At 38.8% G+C, this 19,486-nt stretch overlaps 1 protein-coding gene across 5 annotated transcripts in view; it reads left to right on the plus strand.

Moving 5' to 3' along the window:
• ADAMTS6 (ADAM metallopeptidase with thrombospondin type 1 motif 6) overlaps positions 1-19,486 on the plus strand; it is a 133,280-nt gene that overhangs the window by 21,329 nt on the left and 92,465 nt on the right. For 4 of the 5 annotated variants that reach the window (XM_035100852.3, XM_088653231.1, XM_035100857.3 and 1 more), the window contains 4 exons: positions 2,396-2,564; positions 4,630-4,847; positions 6,099-6,182; positions 6,788-6,933. In XM_035100852.3, the coding sequence (XP_034956743.1) occupies positions 2,396-2,564; positions 4,630-4,847; positions 6,099-6,182; positions 6,788-6,933 (617 nt within the window). The remainder of the gene's footprint in view (positions 1-2,395; positions 2,565-4,629; positions 4,848-6,098; positions 6,183-6,787; positions 6,934-19,486) is intronic. The other variant, XM_035100855.3, reaches the window with a different exon arrangement.

Here is a 19,486-nt window from a genome sequence, read left to right on the forward strand (position 1 = left end):
GCCCATGGTGTGTCTGTAAAAATAAGATTAAAAAATCATACAGCCTGTAGCACAGCACATTACAGTTTCTACAACAGGCAGAAAAATCATTAACCGGTCCACCAAGAGCCTCAGCAATTTTCAAGTGTTCCATCGGAGGGTGAGAGTGAGGAGTTTGGGAACTATTGCTTTAGCTAATGCACCAGACTGACCTTCCAGTTATCTGCAATTTTTCCTGGTAGGCAGTTACGCAAAGTATTATGTGCAGTCACATACATTTCTACAGTAGCTGCAGAAGTCATGAACCTATCATGGGGCTTTTCAGTTATTTATGCCATCTGCAACTGTCTGTGAATAGAACATAGAGGCTCTACTTCTTTACCTCATAAGTAAGTTGAAAACACTCATGTTGTAGACTTATCCAGAAGATCCTGCCTATGATAGACTGTGATAGTACATTCCCATATGTGTGATTGTGTTGAATATCCACTCAAAGAACCACAGCTTACAGGTAAACAGCTTTGTTTACTGCAAAATAGCAAGTCTCTCTTAGTATTATTGCAAGTTTAGATTAATTATGAGTTTACTGTGGAAACTGTGTGGGAGTTCTTCCTGCATTTTGATGATCTGCTAATCTGCTCAGAGTTGGTGGCTCGTATTTAAAATGTTTTTATGAGCAATATAAATAGCATGAATACATTTTATTGGTCTGTGCATACATGAAGGTCGTGTGTAGTGTTAGGTTTCAGCATCTGGATAAAAACAGAATCTTTCAATAATAATTGGTTTGGCTCAATCTTGTAATTTAAAATGTATTTTTTAGTGTATAATGTGATATTAACCATTTGTATTACAATATGTACCACTACAACATCTGTGTGTCATTGGTTGAAGTTTTACTCTGAATGGTTTGACTGGAACGATTTTGTTTGGGTGTAATTGTTATGAGTATAACTATATTCAAGCATGACTTTTTGTTTTTATAATTTTACATAATTTGCGCTGAGACTTCTTGCTTTGTCACCACAACTATATAAATATATAAACTATATAAATCTAGATGAATATATTTATTGGGAGTAGCTTTGAATGTTAATTACATATGTGAGAACAGCAATGTTATTATTTCCTGCATGTTTTCCCAAGGAGCGGTCCACAACATGTCTCCACATAAGGATATTGTTTAGAGAAATGTGTGAGGGTTTGCTTTTAATCTAAATTGTATAAAACATAGGGTTGGAGCCAAACATAGTCATGCTTAGACTAGATCCCCTGAAATCAATTAGGACAAAGGACCTTGGTGGCGCCGTGACAGCGTGAGCTCCCAATGTTCGGTCCCTACTCCTGCCAACCTAGCAGTTCAAAAGCACCTCAAAGTGCAAGTAGATAAATAGGTACCGCTCCGGCGGGAAGGTAAACAGAGTTTTCATGCACTGCTCTGGTTCGCCGGCTCCCTCGGCCAATAATGCAAGATGAGCGCCGCATCCCCAGAGTCATCCGCGACTGGACCTAATGGTCAGGGCTCCCTTTACCTTTACTTTACCATCAATTTCAGAGGATCTGCGCTAAGCATGACTAAGTGGTTCCAACTCACAAATCCAGGAAAAACAGCATGCAAATTTTTTTTTTAACACTTTGCCAAGAGCAGTAAGGCAAACTATTGCATCTGAAGTTCTCCTGGCTTGTGCTGGCAGGGGCAGAGGTTGGGAGCCATTCTTTTTTCTTCTGCTCTGCCAGCACCAGACTACTGCAGCTGTGAAGACCACACTCCTCTCAAGACAATTCAATGCATCCATAGTGCACCCACCCTGTAATGTGCCAGGCCCTGTGCTGGCTATTATTGGTAGGAAAACTACTGGTGGTAGTGTTCCTTCTGCTGCACTTTCCAACACTGCAGTAGGAGCCTCCTGCAAATGGAGGCCAGCACACAGGCATGTCCACTTTAGCCTAACTTCATCACCAACAGTTGAGGTAGAATTGCACCCCTTCTTATTTGTGCATATTATTAACACCCGTAGCTTCAGTATTATATGAATGATAGCCAGCTAAACTAATCATACAGTACATCTGCTGAAATAAATGGAGTTAATTAGCTTAAGTTCACTGATTTCAGTGGTCTATTATGGGCACAAATTAGTTGGGTATCGTTAAAAAAAAATTATACTGTGTTTTGCAAAGAGAATGAAATTAGTAGAATCAAATTCATTGAGAGATGGACTGAAGTGTACATTGTGCAAGCTATAATTGAATTCCTGCATAGGAATAGGACTTGTTAATCCCTTAAAGGTAAAGGACCCCTGACAGTTAAGTCCAGTCGCGAACTGCAAATTAAATATTTTCTACAGAAATGGCTTTGGCCTTGTATTTTTTGATGCCAGATAACTTATATACATTATTCTTTCTTCCTTCTATTAAGCACGGTGTTATTGCTACAGAAGATGAAGAGTATTTTATTGAGCCTCTAAGAAATGTATCTGAAAATTCCAATCATTTTAGTTATGAAAGTGGTCATCCTCATGTTATTTACAAAAAGTCTGCAATGTACCATCGACTCTTCTATGATTATACTCATTGTGGTCTCTCAGGTAAATAAGTTACAATGACAGTAATGGGTTCATTCCTTTTCTTTGATACAATAGCAAGACAATTTCTGTTTTCTTTCAAAGGAACCATCTATCTGTGGCATTTATGATTTTATATTATTTTTCCAGGCTAAGATCTAGAACATAATGGGTTTTATCCAATGCTGCACCTGTGAGCTCCTGCCAGTGCAATGGAATTTTGTTTCCTCCCCCAACCCCAACCCCTGAGCTGATTTTGAGGGTGCAGGGTATGGGCTGGAGGGGACAGGGTAGGAAGAGGGGCACTCTGAAGTTCCATGGGGCACTCTGAAGTGCCTTGCATCAGTGGAGCTGCAGTGTTGGATGAGACCCAGTGTCTTTGAGGCAAAGACTGAGAATAATCCCTTGTGTTATGGCTATACTGTAAGGCTCGCCAATTCTTTTGGGTTCACGGGCACATTTTCAAACTGAAGATATTGTTCTGGGCACCACACATACCCTACAACCAAGCACACATTGCAACCTGGCCTATTAGCTACTACAGAATGGTTCTTTCAAGCTTAATTGTAGTGGGTGAGGGGACCCTGCAAATGCTGTGGAAGGGCTCCTTGGGCACATATATGCCTGTGACATGGGGACATGTATGCTGTACTGCATGTGCCACTGCTACCAATTTGGCATCTTAGGGAGATGCCCAGCCTTCTTCTGCCCCTTAATATTCCTAGAACATTTCTTCCTACAATTTGCTTCTTTTGTAATGTTTGCTAATGTTTAGAGATATGGCTGCCTCTCTCAGACTTTCTTCTTAATTCTGCTGCACTAATGTCACTGATTGCTGCTGCCATGGTATGGGGGATGAAACTGGCTCCAAGCAACAGAGTAAATGGAAGAGATGACCCATTGTGCCAGCCATGAAAACCATGTGCCTTACCTGAATGCTACACTGCCTTTACACCATAGAATATAGTTCTTAAAATAACACTTCCTGAAGCCTTTAGTGTAATTGTTTCCAAATATTTTTCATCTAATCATAAGAACTTAAAATATATCAAAATGTATAGGAAATTCCTCACTAGTATAATATTTGTCACAATAAGATTCAAGGTATTCCTGTTTCACTGTAAATAATAGTTAAACAATTTAATTATGAATAAATGCTGGAGATATTTTGTAACTGGTGTAAAAACAGCTGGTCATTTCAATGTGTTGGATCCAGAGAAACACAAGTAGAAAGGGGAACAGTCGCAAATCTGGTTCTGCCAGATTTTGTGCATTCTCCAATCAAGAGATATTTTTCGGGGAGATTGGGAGGGGCAAGGAGTCACACACACCCCAACTTTTACTTGTGTTTCTCCAGATACAGCATAATAAAAGTTATTTCACTACTGATGCTCTCACAAAATAATCAGGGTGCCGTGGGGGTAAGGCCCTATTATAAATAAATTATAAATAAGTTAATATTATAAATGCACTATTTTATATATACTAATTTTTGCATTCACCTTTGTGTTTTTATTTCTGGTTCAAATTTGAGGAGGCATGAAATAATAAACTTAGAGTTTAGCTGAAGTATAAAACTTGTTCATAGCAGAATATTTGAGCCCATGTGAAACTTTGGGCATACATATGATCAAATTAGATTTTTCTCCTTCTTTTCTTCTACTATGGCTCTACTTTTTATTCACCTTGAAGCAAGAACCTATTTGTATCCTGCTTTGTGATTGGTTAGAAATATATTCAAATTTTAAGTCAATCTCATATTCTGGTCTGCAAAATTTGGACTTCCATACACTGATTGCTCAGACTCTGAACACATGTTATCTTCCTCGCTTTTAGTAGAAGCGATATGTGACAATGTAAAAGAGAATATCTGAAAAGGCTTAGTGTAAATATAGCTATTAATATTAAAGCAGGCTGTCTGATATTTTCTAAGGAAAAATTAAGATGTATAATGTTTATTAAAAGATAGTGCTCACATTACAACAAAAACTCTTCAAGAATTTGGAAGAGACTATAAATATAAAACAGATGTACATGAAGATGTTAATATAGCAATCCATTTGATGTCACTAATTGTTTTGATTCCTAGAAGACCTCACAGGAAGCAGTAAACCTTGGTGGTTGAACAATACCCTTGCTTTTCCAACTTTACTTCCAATTAATCACACATTAAGTAGTCACCATCGACTGAAGAGATCAGTAAGCACTGAACGTTTTGTGGAGACGCTGGTAGTAGCAGACAAAATGATGGTGGGATACCATGGTCGCAAAGATATTGAACATTACATTTTGAGTGTCATGAATATTGTAAGTTTGATCCCTCTACATGTTGATACAACTCATTTTAATATTGAGGGCATTGTTGATGTTAATTTCAAACCTAAGAATGTGTTTGTAATGACTGGGAAGTGTACTACTCACTTCTCTTGCAATGTTTCTAGTAAGGTGTGGAGTGACATTGCATTAGGAACCGTGTCCCCAACAAGCTTTTTCTTAGAAATGGCTTATGCAGGTGCTTGCTATCAAGTAAATTCACTTGCAGGTAGGCACCCAAGCTAGCAAGTTCAAGTGGTAAAATGCAAGCTGCTTCTGCTTCTGTGTTTCACTCTGTGGGTGGGTGGTGGAAGTTAATGCTTTTCCTTTGTTAGAGCTAGGGTAGCTCAAAATAGGGTATTGGCACTGCTGTGCAGAGGTTGAGGAGGAGGCTGAGCATTCAGGTGCACAATATGAAGAACATTTGATGCAATGCTCATATTCCTAATTCCACGTGTATCTGATTTGGGTGAAATGGTATGGGGGGCAGGGAGTCTATGTAGCCAGATGCCAGCATAACTTTTACAGTGCTTCTGCATGTGCCACAGAAGCTGCAGTCTGGGTAGTAAGATTGTGCTGTTAGTTTTAAGGTAGGACTTTTGTACTGCAATTTTTTCAATCATATAAAAACTAGTTTCCAGCATTCTATCATATTTTAATCCAACCTTGTTCTCACTGAGGTGATAAACCTGTGGACTGTACTACTTTAGCTTATTGTTATGTACTCACAGGACTGAATATGCTTCCACATACATAAAAAATACTGCAAATAGAATACTAGCATGTCAATGAGAAGAAAGAAACCAGGGTCAGAGTCTAAGGGATGGCTTGGGGCAAGGAGCAGGTTAGACTACCACATCAACAGTGTTCATAAGTGTATTACATTCTCCTCTAGAAGTGGATAGTTGCCTTAATTCTTATGAGGAAAAGTAATTAATTGCACTTGGAAACAGAAGAATGCAATATATTGACCCTTTTGAGTCAATATACTATCATAATAACAGGCATTTGGTTAGCATTGACTTAACAGGTTCGTGGGACATTTTTACTGGGTATGGAATTGGTTATGATGTGGGTGGGGTAGTAGTGAGTAAGAGTTGGAAAAATTCTCCATACCCTTCTCCCTTGCTTGTCAGATGATGTAACTTAGGTTACTACTGTGAATAATCTGCACTGGTTAATAATAAACATTTGTAGATTTTTTTTTGTCTGACTTTATGTCTTTTCTTATTTTCTGGAGGTCAGGTTGCCAAACTTTACCGTGATTCCAGCCTAGGAAACGTTGTGAATATTATAGTGACTCGTTTAATTGTTCTCACAGAAGACCAGGTAAGAATGAGTTGTGATATAAATATCAGTCCCCTAAAATATAAATCACACAATCGAAGTATAATAATATTATGTACCTAATAATTGTTTAGAAAAACAGTATTTGATAATCAAGCCTCTTCTACAAACATTTTATGATCTTAAAATTAGAAATTAAATGGTATTAATTTGAAATGTTTTTCAAGATTTTTACTTTTATTTAATGAAAATGTGTGACATACATGGGATATTTGGATGCTAGAAAGTTGTCAGAGCTTGTTTTTTTGTTTTTGTATTTTGAAAGAGTAAATGTAAGGGCTGCCTTAAATATTTAAATACATTTTCACACATGAAACTAATCTGTCTGTGGGGAAAAGGTAACATTTGAAACTAATCTGTAATATTACTTTTAACAAAACCATTATTGAAGTTTAAATTAAATCTATGAGATCTATATGCACAAAATAATTTGTAGGCCAGATTTAACACAGATGAAAATTGGCAAGAAGAAATTATTCCTAGAAATCACTGCTTCTAATTATAGATCAGATTTAGACTTCAGAAGTCTTAACCACTGACCCTAGTAATTTGTTTGGAACATTTCTGGTATGCATGTTGTATTGCAGCCAAACTTGGAGATAAATCACCATGCAGACAAGTCCCTTGATAGCTTCTGTAAGTGGCAGAAATCCATTCTCTCTCACCAAAGTGATGGAAACACCATTCCAGAAAATGGAATTGCCCACCATGATAATGCGGTCCTTATTACTAGGTATGGTTTGTTGAAATTATCTCATTTTTTCTCTTTTCTGTTTCTCATTTGTTTGTTTTCACACAAAGAAGCTAGAGTTGAATTTGTAGTAATGATGTGCAGGATAAAAAATATTGCTTATGTTTCATATTGCAATAAAACACTTAGTAGTTCAAACTACTATTTTCCATTCAAAAGTGGAAAATGACTGTTCAAAGCTTACATGAAATTAATGGATGTGACTGTCTGTGGGATGAATCCGGACTTTGCCTCCCAGGAACAGAAAGTTTTATTTTGTCCATGAAAGGTTTTTGATCCAATAGAGGGATTCCACGGCTGATTTCTCCACCTACTGCAGCCCACTTTGCTTGCTGAAAATGTGCTCCAGAAGGCAGGGGGTGGGCATCTGGAACAGTTGGGGAAGTGGCACTGGGGCATCATGAAGAAGGCGAAATCAGCAAAAGGCATCTCCCCACCCCCTTTCTACCAGTGGGAGCATTTCCCGAGTAGAACCCTGCTCAGGAGATGGTTCCACTGGCAGTATCAAAGCCAGGATCCAACATTATATGTTTAGCACTTTTAGAATTGACCAAACCAACTTTCAAATAAAGGATTTCAAAAGAAGGTAGAAAAGCCTGCAGAAAGTATAAATACTATTTGCCATACCATTATTTTCTTAAAGTTTAAGACCCCGATATTATGGAAGATACTCAACTGACAGAGATTAGTGATTCATTTATAGTTTTTGAATAACATTTGGAGCCCCATTATTTGTGTGGGGCAAAGGTTCAAATTCTGGTCAAGGTCATAATAAAGTGCAGATTTTCTTTTGTGTTTTGCCACAACCCCTGGGTTGGTGCAGGAACAGGCATCACCCTATAGAAGCATTGATTATGTTCCTTCAGATAAAACAACAGTATGGAATTTCACTATTTGTGTGACCAAAGGCTGCAATTACTTGCATGCTTACCTAGGGAAACATCCCATTGAATTCAGTGAGACTTCCTTTTGAATAACAAATGCACAGAGATCATTTAACATGGGTGGTATCTGACTAAGTAATGTTCAAGAGTGGACCCACTGACATCAATGGACTTAGGTTAGTCACAAGTAACTTTATTGCTTTCAGTGGTTCTGTTGGTATGCTTTAGTCAGATACCACCCATATGTTTATCCATGAAGTGGACTTATTAGTGATGTACACAATGAAAGGTTCTTGATGTTTGTATACTTTATGACATTCTAAAAAACTGAAATGATGTAATTTCATTAGATGTTTTTTGAGATAATTTTCTGTTTGTTGTTCATCCAAACTAATGCCATAATATATTATTTTATAACCATCAGAGCTTTTCCTTTCCTGATAACTACTAATTTCTGAATTACAAAAGAAGACTGGCTTAATGCACAGTTTTTGTTTTACTCTTTAGGATGTTAATATTATTTTGTTGAACCTAATTTGTGGTTTGGAAATTATATGCTGGCCTGTATTTGGTGTTAAGGGGAAGAAATGGAAATGCTATACAGAAATCCATCTGTCGTGCATGATTTAGTTGAGATTCTTGCGCTGCAGGCGGTTGGACTCAGTGACCTCTGGGGTCTCTTCCAACTCTACAATTCTATGATTCTATGATAAGTAACTCATATTTAGTTTAGTGGAACTTCCTGATAGTTCCACTTATAAGAAGTGCTAGAAATAGATCTGTGCATGTAATGACAGGTAGAAGTGATAATTGGGAGGTGAGGAAGCTGACAGTATGAAAGAGATCAGGGTAGTGTAAAATGATATATACTGGAACAAAAAAATAAACAAATCCCAACTTCACATGTATACTGAAGTATCTGAACACAAGAGAAAGTAAGACCATGGGGAGGGGGTTAGCACAATTTAGTCATCAATTCAATGTGCAGCAGAGATTATTATGAGAGGGACTGAAAATGAAGCAGCCACTGTAGTGATTGATAGAAAGCTATAGTGTGGCTGCATTTGGAATACTCTGTGTGGTGCTAGTCACCACATCTTAAAAAGGATATTGTAGATACAGAAAATTGCATCTTCATATAATGCATAATTATAGAATTTGCTGTCACAAGATTTGGTGATGGCCTGTAAGCCTTAAAAGGGATTAGATAAATTCATGATCAGCAGGTGCATCAGTATCTGTTAGCTATGATTGCTAAATAGTTCTGGGTTCAGAGGCCTCATGGCACAATGGTGTGTTTGTGTGTTTAATGATGCAGGAGAACGTTTGCATTCATGCCCTCTCTGGTGCTTCCTCGAGAGTCTAGCTAACTATTGTTGGAAATAGGGTGGGTTATATGGACTTTTGTTGTGAGCCAGCAGAGCGCCCCTTATATTCCTATTCCCTTCCCCCATTATATTTGTATCTCGCCCTTTCACCAAGGAACTCAATTACATAAATGAGAGTGATCTTGTTATCACAACTGTTAGATTGGGTTGAGAAAGAATGATTTACCTAGATCTCTTGGTGACTTTTATAGCCAAGCAGGAATTGAAACTCAGGTCTTCCTGTGTGCTCTGGTTGTGTGTTTGTTAAGATTTCTTACAAAAATACATGCATTTTATTGGGGACAGATAACTGGATGGAATAGTAATTCCTAGTGGCGGGCAAGGCCATTTCAGCTTGATTTGAAACAGTGTCACTACTTACAAGCATCATTGGTTAACACAGAATCTTGTGGGAAGAAAACATTTTGCCTCCTCAGAAGCCAAAAGGTTAAGAAAATGCTGGGGAAGACAAAAGCAAATATATTAAACATTGTTGCATAAACTACAGTATAGCAGTTTGGGTTATGGAGTTCCCTAACTTGTTCATACAAGCTCAGGGATTTCATAGTATAGTATAGGGCTCAAAAAACATTTTTCTGTCAGCAGCTACCATAGGAGTTACCGTGGATTGGGCTTAAGCCAAAAATGGGCAGGGCGACCACTTTCCCTCTAAAACACTCTACTTTGTTTCTTCCCTTCTTCCTGCCCAGTGAGCTGCTGAAAAAGAAATAGATCACTCTTACCAGATGGCACCCCCTCACCAGGCGTTCCTAATCTTTGCTAGAGGACTCAACTGATTGCTTGCCAGGGGGCTTTTTCTTCCCTCCTTCCATTGTTGCATCTTGTAATAGGCCTTTAGGCAGAGGTCTCCAAACTAAGGCCCGTGGGCCGGATGCGGCCCAATCGCCTCCTAAATGCGGCCCGTGGACAGTCCGGGAATCAGCATGTTTTTACATGAGTAGAATGTGTCCTTTTATTTAAAATGCATCTCTGGGTTATTTGTAGGGCATAGGAATTCATTCATATTTTCCCCCAAGGTCTGAGGGACAGCGGACCGGCCCCCTGCTGAAAAAGTTTGCTGACCCCTGCCTTTAGGGAAATCATGTTTCTTTCATAATATATTTGAATATTCCAGTAGCTCAGTGGTAGAGCATCCGCTGTGCATACAGAAGGCCCCAGGTTCAATCTCTGGCATCTCCAGGTGGGGCTGGTTGGGTCCTCTATCTGAAACCCTGGAGAGCTGCTGCCTGTCACTATAGACAATACTTGGATAGGTGGACCAGCTTTACCAAAGGTGTCATGGGCTTTGAAGATACTCGAACTCAGGACGCAAGGGAGAAACATGCTAAGCGGAAGGCACACTTGGCATATCCACACCATGATCAACTCCCGTCCGGAAACCACTGTGGAAGGACTTATGGATCCAGAATTGGCCTCCACAGTCACTTACGGACCCATTGTTAAAACTGTGTTTATGGAAGACAATCTTACTCAGATACGAGTGATCACCAAAGAAGAAGAAAGAAGGTGGACCAGCTAGATTGATTCAGTATAATGCAACTTTCTGTGTTCCTATATAAATTTGCATTCTAAATTTGGCTTTTACAAACTTTGACAATATTACTAACTGTTCCTTAACCTGCAATATTCACTGATTGTTGTATTTGTCGATAAAGAATGGAAAAGATTGTGATATTTGTTTATAGTTAATATTAACTGTCCTTAAGCATGTGCACTGTCATCTTAACAGTGGCATGGAGTGTTTCCTATTAGACTGAAATACCAACTACCACCACTTGCCAATTTTGAAATATCTTCCCTGGGTACCAGTTCATTCCCAAGCCACTTTAAGATGCTAATTTGTTTGTTTTAGTTTTAAGCCTTATACAGGTTTGAACTTAGGTACCATAAGGATTTCCTTCTCACTGATCAACCTGCTTGGTTGTTAAGATCTGCTGACACCCTTCTCTTGGTGTCCTTACAATCAGATATTAAGTGAGTGACAACAAGGGAAAAGGTATTTTCTAAGTTTTTTTTGTAGCATCCCAGTTATGGGATGCCACCCAAGGACTACACATTGCTATCCTTGATAAGCTTTTGTTTTCTCAGGCGATACGTATCTCAGGTGATGCTTATATCTTATTAAATGATTTTTAGTTTTTTGTGAGTATTCTGCTCTTCTTCACAAACCATGACAAAATCAATTAACACTGCATATTGTTGTTGGTTGTTGGTTGTTGGTATCCATCAACATGGCATCCATGAGACAATGGAGGAGTGTATATTTTGGGGGTGAAGTCAGACTGCTGGAAGGTTACAGCATCTGCTGGGCTATAGAGACTGATCTGGGAGAGAGATATTTTGCTGCAGCTGGGGCAGATGTAAGCAGCTGGTTGTGCAGCTGCTCCTGCACTATGGCATTTCTTCTCTCTGTGCTTCTCCCAGTCATTCACCTTTTAGTCACCGCTATGGATGCATGACCTGTTTGTCTCCACGTGATTCCCTCGTGGCAGGGTTGATGTTGCTGGCCTTCATGTCATATATGCAGACATCTTGCAGAGTTGGTCTGCCAATGGGCTGGTGCCTGAAGCCAGTTCCCTGTAGAACACACCCTTGGGATACTGCCATCTTCCATTCTGTGGACATGATCAAGCCATTGTAGACACTACAGTGGTACCTCTACTTACGAATAACTCTACTTACAAATGTTTCTACTTATGAATGGAGCTCCGTCCGCCATCTTGGATGAAGTTTAGATAGGATTTTTTCTACTTATGAATTTTTAGATAGGGTTGTTTCTACTTACGAATTTTTTCTCCCAATGCATTCCTATGGGATTGGACTTTAAAAAAATTTCGACTTACAAATGTGTGTTCGGAACGCATTAAATTCGTAAGTAGAGGTACCACTGTACTGGGTTAGGAGTGTGAGCATGCTGGGAATGTGGGCTTGGGAGGGCACACTTTTATTGAGACTCCATCCTGAGATATGATGCCCAAAATCTTCCTTGGAAGACATTGAAGCATCATTCCTGGCAGTTGTAAGTTGCCTACAACTCACTTCCATAAAGCAATGCGCTCAACATGCCATTCATCTTTTGTGGAAGGATACAATCACCTTGAGAAACTTAGGTGGGCATCCTGTCTTGAACAGTGAGAAGAGTCCTTTTTGGCTGATGAGGTCAAAGGCCTTCATCAGGTAAATGAAGGCTATGTACAAGGACTGTCTCTGCTCTCAGCTTTTCTCTTGCAGCTGGCGCAGTGAGAAAATGCTATCAACTGTTGACCTTTGAGCTCTAAAGCTGTATTGTGACTCTACAGAAAGATTTTTAATGTTGTTGGTACGAGAGGAATGGTATCCCTTCCCAATTCCTCCTCTGTAAATCACTGGTACCCTCAATTCTGATTGTAGCAACTATCAGTACCAACTAGTGAATGTTTTTGTGCACGGAACACTGCATGCAGGAAACTGGTGTGATTGTTGCAGGCACAAACATAATACAAACTTAACCAAAGCAGAATGCTACTTCTCCCACTTGGGACAGATGTCACTTAGCTGAATAAGTGGACTGCAAGTTAAATAGAAAAGCACTTGGAAAGCTCTTGGGAAACTTAATTAGCTACATAAAGTAGTAGTCATGTGAGTTTCAAAATTGTGCAACATTTAAAAAGAAAATGTCTCTGCTGCCTGCTAAGATGTGTCAGAAATCTGTTTTACATTAGATCAGATAAGAAGAACCTGCTTAAACTCCTGTCAAAACATGATTAAACAAAAGAAAATATAAGGAACTTTTATCCTTAAAGTGCTCCAGCACCAAAGACTTTGTTTTTAAGTGAGGATTGTGCCAGGAGAGCAGCTGGAGGATCAGAATACTTGCAGCAGCAATTGCTCCTTTATATATAAATATGATCTTTTTTGTTTGTTTAACTTTGAAGATTTAAAGTCACAATTTCTAAGTCTCAGTAAATGTTAATAAGAGCTTACAGTTGTTTGCACATAATGTATACACAATTAAAATAAAGTAAAAGTAGGCTGAATTGGCATTTGGATTGTTAGAATGCCACTTAGACACTATTTTGTTAGAAGTCTGTTAATATAAATGGTAGTTAATTATTCAACTAGTTTTTTTCTATAAATAATAATAATAATTTCCTATAAATATTTTTGGAAACATATTTTTGTAAACATAAAAATATTTCTATTTATTAAATTTATATACCACCCTTCATTTGTAGATCTCAGGGCAGTGTACAACAAAAAACATAAAACAAATATTTTAGAAGTGTGTAAAAGAATGTGTCAGTGATATCTGCTTCCAAAGAGCAGAACAAGACTGACCATACTAATGTTTATAGATGCTATAAATAATAGTTGGTTTGCCTGAATCCAAACTTTTTTGGAAATATTTAAAAATGTAAAATATAAAACATTATAGGATATGAACATGTTATAATCAGTTGTAATATTCAAATTTGTGAAGGAGAGGAGATGGAAGGTTTGTAATTGTATAAGTTATATAGTTGCTGAAGCCGCAGAAAAATGTATACAAAGCACACTATCTTCTTATCTAGGAAGAGCCATGTTTGATCATTGAAGGATGTTAACTGTATTCTAATATGCATTCTTCATATAGTGTAACAGTTAATTCCATACATTATTGTATTTTTAAACTGCCTTTCCTTCTAAACATTTTTTTATGGTGACTTGCAATCTAACTGAACTGGATGGTGTGTTAAGGCTATGCCGCTCATCTGGCCTCCCTACAGCTTAAATGCTGCCTCATACCAAGATGGACAGGAAGACATGGGAGGGATAAGGTCAGTTTAGTGCAAATATGCCAGTGGAACCAGTCAGAAATGTCAGAGTGTGTAGAAAGTCCAATTTTCCCAGGACACACATTAAGCTAACTGGCCTGAAATTCCCAGAGTTCCCTGGATCCCTTTTTAAAAATTGGTGTTACATTGGCTATTTTCCAATCCTTGGGTATGGAGGCTGATCTGAAGGACAAACTACATATTTTTGTTAGAAGATCAACAATTTCACACTTGAGTTCTTTGAAAACTCTCAGGTGGATGCCATCTGGCCCTCGTGATTTGTCGGTTTTTATTACTCCATTTGTTCAGAAGAATTGTCATTCTTGCACTGACTAGCTTATTCCAAATGTAGCTGTGAGAAAGGGAGGAACCTTTATTGGAAAAAATAATTTCCCTTGTTAGATGCAAAGACAATATTTGTATGTTCAAATACAGCCATATGATGTCTTATTCTTATTGATTAACTTACTTGGTTGGGTGCTTATCAGTGTTTGTTGAAGGCAAAATAATCACCATTCATTCAAACAAAATTAATGTGTTTACTTTGGTTCATTTTCAGACAATCAAATTTTAGCTGATTTCTTACTGCTATAGAAGTCTTGTCACTACTACTAGAGGAGGGCTTAGGGATTTTCAGTAGAACTAGCAAAGCTTTAAAATCTTAACAGCCCATTAACTGCAGGATATGGTTCATGAGATTTAATGGATACTTGTTAAAGTGAGACATAGCTATTCCATTGCAGGAGGGTTGAGGAGGGGTGTGTGTGGAACCATAGAAATGTTTGTTTTTCCTGTTCCCTCCACCATAATAAAATACCAGAGCTGCATTAAAAAAAAAGCTTCAGAAAGCATTGCTGCTTATACATTTGCTGTACTCCTTAGCATGTCATTTCACGGAATATCTTATCAATTGTTTGTAGAAACCTTCACACGCACACACACACACACACACACACAGAGAGAGAGAGAGAGAGAGAGAGAGAGAGATGATGTTCATTAGACTAAATTTTACATTGCATTGAAATGGTGCTCACTTTGCTCTACTTTTAAAAATCTCACAGCTTATGAGAGTACGTTCTAACTTAATGTCTATGGTATAATATAACTGGCTTTAGATTCTATATATTTTTTTGAAAACAAATGAGTTGCCACAAGGCTTTGGTGGGATATAAAGTATTTGAAATGGAAGGCAACCTCCTTTTCAATTGAAATATATATATATACTGTGTTAAAACTAAATGTATGGCAATGTACTCATTCTACTACACATTTTAAGCCTAGAACAAAAACTAATTTGTTTTTACTAATATTAACTACAGTCAAACCTTGGTTGTCGAACATAATCCGTTTTGGAAGCCCGTTCGGCTTCCGAAATGTGGGACAACCAAGGCGCAGATTCTGATTGGTTGCAGGAGCTTCCTGAACTCAAGCAGAAGCTGCATTGGACGTTCGGCTTCCGAAAAATGTTCAAAAACTGGAACACTTCCAGGTTTTTGGCATTTGGGAGCCGAAATGTTTGTCAAAGGAGCTGTTCGAGAAGCGAGATTTTGCTGTATTTGCTTTTTGAAACATGTTGTTTAATAGTTTTCTGAACTGAATACAGTGGTGCCTTGCAAGACGAATTTAATTCATTCCAGGACTCAATTCGTCCTACGAAAAATTGGTCTTGCAAGTCGCCATTTCCCATAGGAATGCATTGAAACTTAATCAATGCATTCCTATGGGCTCCGGGGGACTGGCGGCGGCATGGGACGGGGCTTCGGAGAAGGCGCAGCCCCGTCCCATGCCAGCTGTGTGTGAGGCGGCGGGGGGAGAAGCAGACACCTGGGAGCATCGGACAGGGCTTCGGAGAAGCTTGGCAAGCCCCGGCAAGCAGCGCCTGCTGCACTTCGGCACCGGAAGTGCAGCAGGCGCTGCCATAGAAGCGGCTGCCATAGAAGACCTTGTCATTTTGCAAATGCCTCGCGCAACGCAAAGTTCTTTTGTCTTGCGAGTTTTTTGTTGCGTGAGGCATTCGTCTTGTGAGATACCACTGTACTTGAAAATTTGACCTCTCTTTCTCAACCCAACATTTTGGACCCTCCAGCTGTTTTGCTGCTGCTGACTCAGATGCCACTTTTTGTCTTTTCCTGTCTTTTTCTCTAGCCTCTAAATCTACAAGCACCTTTTCTCAGCCAACTGTGGCTAAAGATCTACTGGAATAAGTAAAATGAGGGTGAACATATTAGCATCAGTTTAGTAACTGCCCTAATTGTATTGCATGCTGGAAGAGCATTCTTGTACTTTTGTCCAATCCGCTCCCCTTTTAAAAATATCAATTGACCTTAAAGAAAATATGGTGGTAAGGTGCCTTGAAGGTCTGGGTTCTTGCCCAAGAGCTTAGCTATGCTTTCTGCAGTAAGGGGCAGCTTAGTATCTTGAAGCCTTTGATTGTGAGTCAGCAGCAAATTAGAACCTCAAATAGATAATTAATTATCTTTATGATTTCCCTCAAGCATTATGCAGTAATTACAAACTTCTTTATTGGGTGGAATGGAAATTAATTTGAAGTTACTAATTGAAGCTACCAACATGAGTCTGACCAAACTTCGGGTGGCAGTGGAAGACAGGAGTGCCTGGCGTGTTCTGATCCATGGAGTCACGAAGAGTCGGACACGACTAAACGACTAAACAACAACAACAAATTCATTTGTTTTTATATTGTTCTATAAATCAGTTTAATTTCAGACATTTCTTATCTAATGTAGCAGTGAAATTATGACATCTGAGCTTGTTGAATTTGCTATCCCACTTTCAGATCTTAATTGGATTCCAGTGAGGAGATGTGTTAGTTGCTGTGTGATTTGCAAACCTTTGGAGAAGTACCCTGGTAATTATGTCATAACAACTGACTTGTGCTAATTTTTCCACAACATGATGCATTTGTTCCAGTGCTGAAACTGGCTTCTTTTAACACAGGGTTCAATGTAAAGGGCTCTGGGCCTAGGATAGGAAAATGGTTAGATTATCAGATATCAAATCCTAGTATCTCTATTGCTGATTTCAGCTGGAGTAGAAATGCTGTTGTAGCAGTTCAAAAGGGATACAGCAGAGCTTTCCAAACTTTTCATGTTGATGGCACACTTTTTAGACATGCATCATTTCGCGGCCCAGTAATTCAGTTTTGCATCATTTTGCGACACAGTAATTCAGGTTTATTAGCAAACCAGAGGTTAAACTAACTAACTCCAGCGCTGGGAGGAGCGTGGGGAGCATTCACGTGACTCACCTACACACTACAGTCAACACACTAACGTGTCAGAACACGCAGTTTGGCAAGCTGTGGAATACTGACGCAACGGGAACATAGGCAAATGTAAAATGGGAAAACAAATCTTGGGTATTTTAAATGGGAAAATTATCAGTAGCGATATTTTATAGTAATTGTTACGTTTAAATGTCCGCTTTAAAGGTTGCTCATAGTTCATTTGGGATTCTCTGTTAGTGTTGAATTATGTAATATTTTTAATATTTTTAATTAATATTGTGCTTCTCTAAGTTGGTTAAAAAGTTATACAAATATTTAAAGTTTCTAGATATATCCTCATTTGTACTTAAACATACTGTATTCTCGTATTCTGAAGTCTGACCTAGCATAAACATCATTCTGCTTTGCTATATCAGCTGCTTCTAGTGTTTGTTTTAAGTTAAAGCATAACAATGATTAAAGGCTTATGCAGCTCTTACACATCTCCAGTGGTGCAGACTTCCAGTGAATAGTTATTTGTGCCAGCAATGCACTTTGCAGACTGCAGTGAGTACTCTTCAGAAAAGCATTTTTAGTATAAATTCCCACGTCCATACAGCTAATAACATGGAATTGTTACCATTCAAAACTGAGATAGCGACTGTGAATAAACACATGTGGGCTTCCAAGCTGCATGTCGCTCTCGGCTGCATGTGTAGCCTGCCAAGTCCTGAGGAAACCCACCATTTTTCTCTGCTTCCCAGCTGATCATCAGCCATCAACTGGGAAATGGTGAAAAGATTTTTGTTTCCATGTTGCTAAGCCTGGAAACAAAGTCTGGACCAAACCCTCCACATTTTAAATCCCTGTGAGAGTCAAGCTGCTGGTTTGAACTTCAGATGGACTGTCTTGAAGATGCATGGCCAACTTTCATTGTGAAATCTCAGTCTTCAAGGGAAATACAGCATTATGCTCTATTTTGCATCTTTGCTTCTCCCTTTTGACATCAAGTGTAGGAGTTGAACTTTTATTTGACCAGAATAGTCCCTGAGCTGCAAACTTTCATTCTGATTTCTCAGATTTTAAGCAAGAGTTTTTGCATCTTTCTCTTCCTACTCTAGTTCAGGAGTTGGGACTGGTTTGAACTTCAAAAACAGAACTCTCTAATATCAAATTGTATTGTGATTTCTGAGTGATAAGGAAAGTAGAAAACCCTGGTAAGATCAGTCTAAAAGTTCATCTAGCTCTGCATCCCATTCTCATGGTGACCAATCAGATGTCTATGGGATGTCTGCAAGCAGGAGTACAACAGCACTCCTTCAATTTTTGACTCATAGCAACTAGTATTCAGAATCATACTACCTCCAACAGGAGAGGTAGATTGATAGATTTACCCTCCATGAATTTGTCTAATTTGCTGTGGAATTTGCTCCCGTAAGAAGAAATGGCCAGCAACTTGGATAGTTTTTTAAAAATCAATCCAATTTAATGACCATCTCTACATCTTGTGAGAGCAAATTTGATTAGTTCTCCGGCCAAACAGCTGCAGCTCTTGCTGCGATGGAGGGGGCTGTTTGCATAGCCAGCATCTCTAATCTGCAGAGTTCTACCCAACTTCAGGAAAACCAAATGTGGCAAAGACATAGATGAAACAAAATAAAAAAATTACTTCCAGTAGCACCTTAGAAGAATCCTTGGAAAAGACCCTGATGTTGGGAAAGATTGAGGGCACTAGGAGAAGGGGACGACAGAGGATGAGATGGTTGGACAGTGTTCTCGAAGCTACGAACATGAGTTTGACCAAACTGCGGGAGGCAGTGCAAGATAGGAGTGTCTGGCGTGCTATGGTCCATGGGGTCATGAAGAGTCGGACACGACTAAACAACAACAACAACAGCACCTTAGAGACCAACTAAGTTTGTCATTGGTATGAGCCTTCATATGCATGCACACTTCTTCAGATACCATGCACACGAAAGCTCACACCAGTGACAAACTTAGTTGGTCTCTAAGGTGCTACTGGAATGAATTTTTTAATTTTGTTTTGACTACGTCAGACCAACACAACTACCTACCTGTAACTAAAGACATAGATGTTCTATTATATTTATTCATTTATATTTATTTATTATTACTTATACCTTGCCTTTCTTTAGTGGTGGAACTCAAGATGGAACAGATAGTTTCCAGGTGTTCACTCATGCAGGCAGTGACTGAATGCCAACCTGTTTAGCTTCAGCAAGG

The sequence above is a fragment of the Zootoca vivipara genome, chromosome 10 (genome assembly GCF_965207765.1).
Source record: "Zootoca vivipara chromosome 10, rZooViv2.hap1.1, whole genome shotgun sequence".
NCBI classification, from domain to species: Eukaryota; Metazoa; Chordata; class Lepidosauria; order Squamata; family Lacertidae; genus Zootoca; species Zootoca vivipara.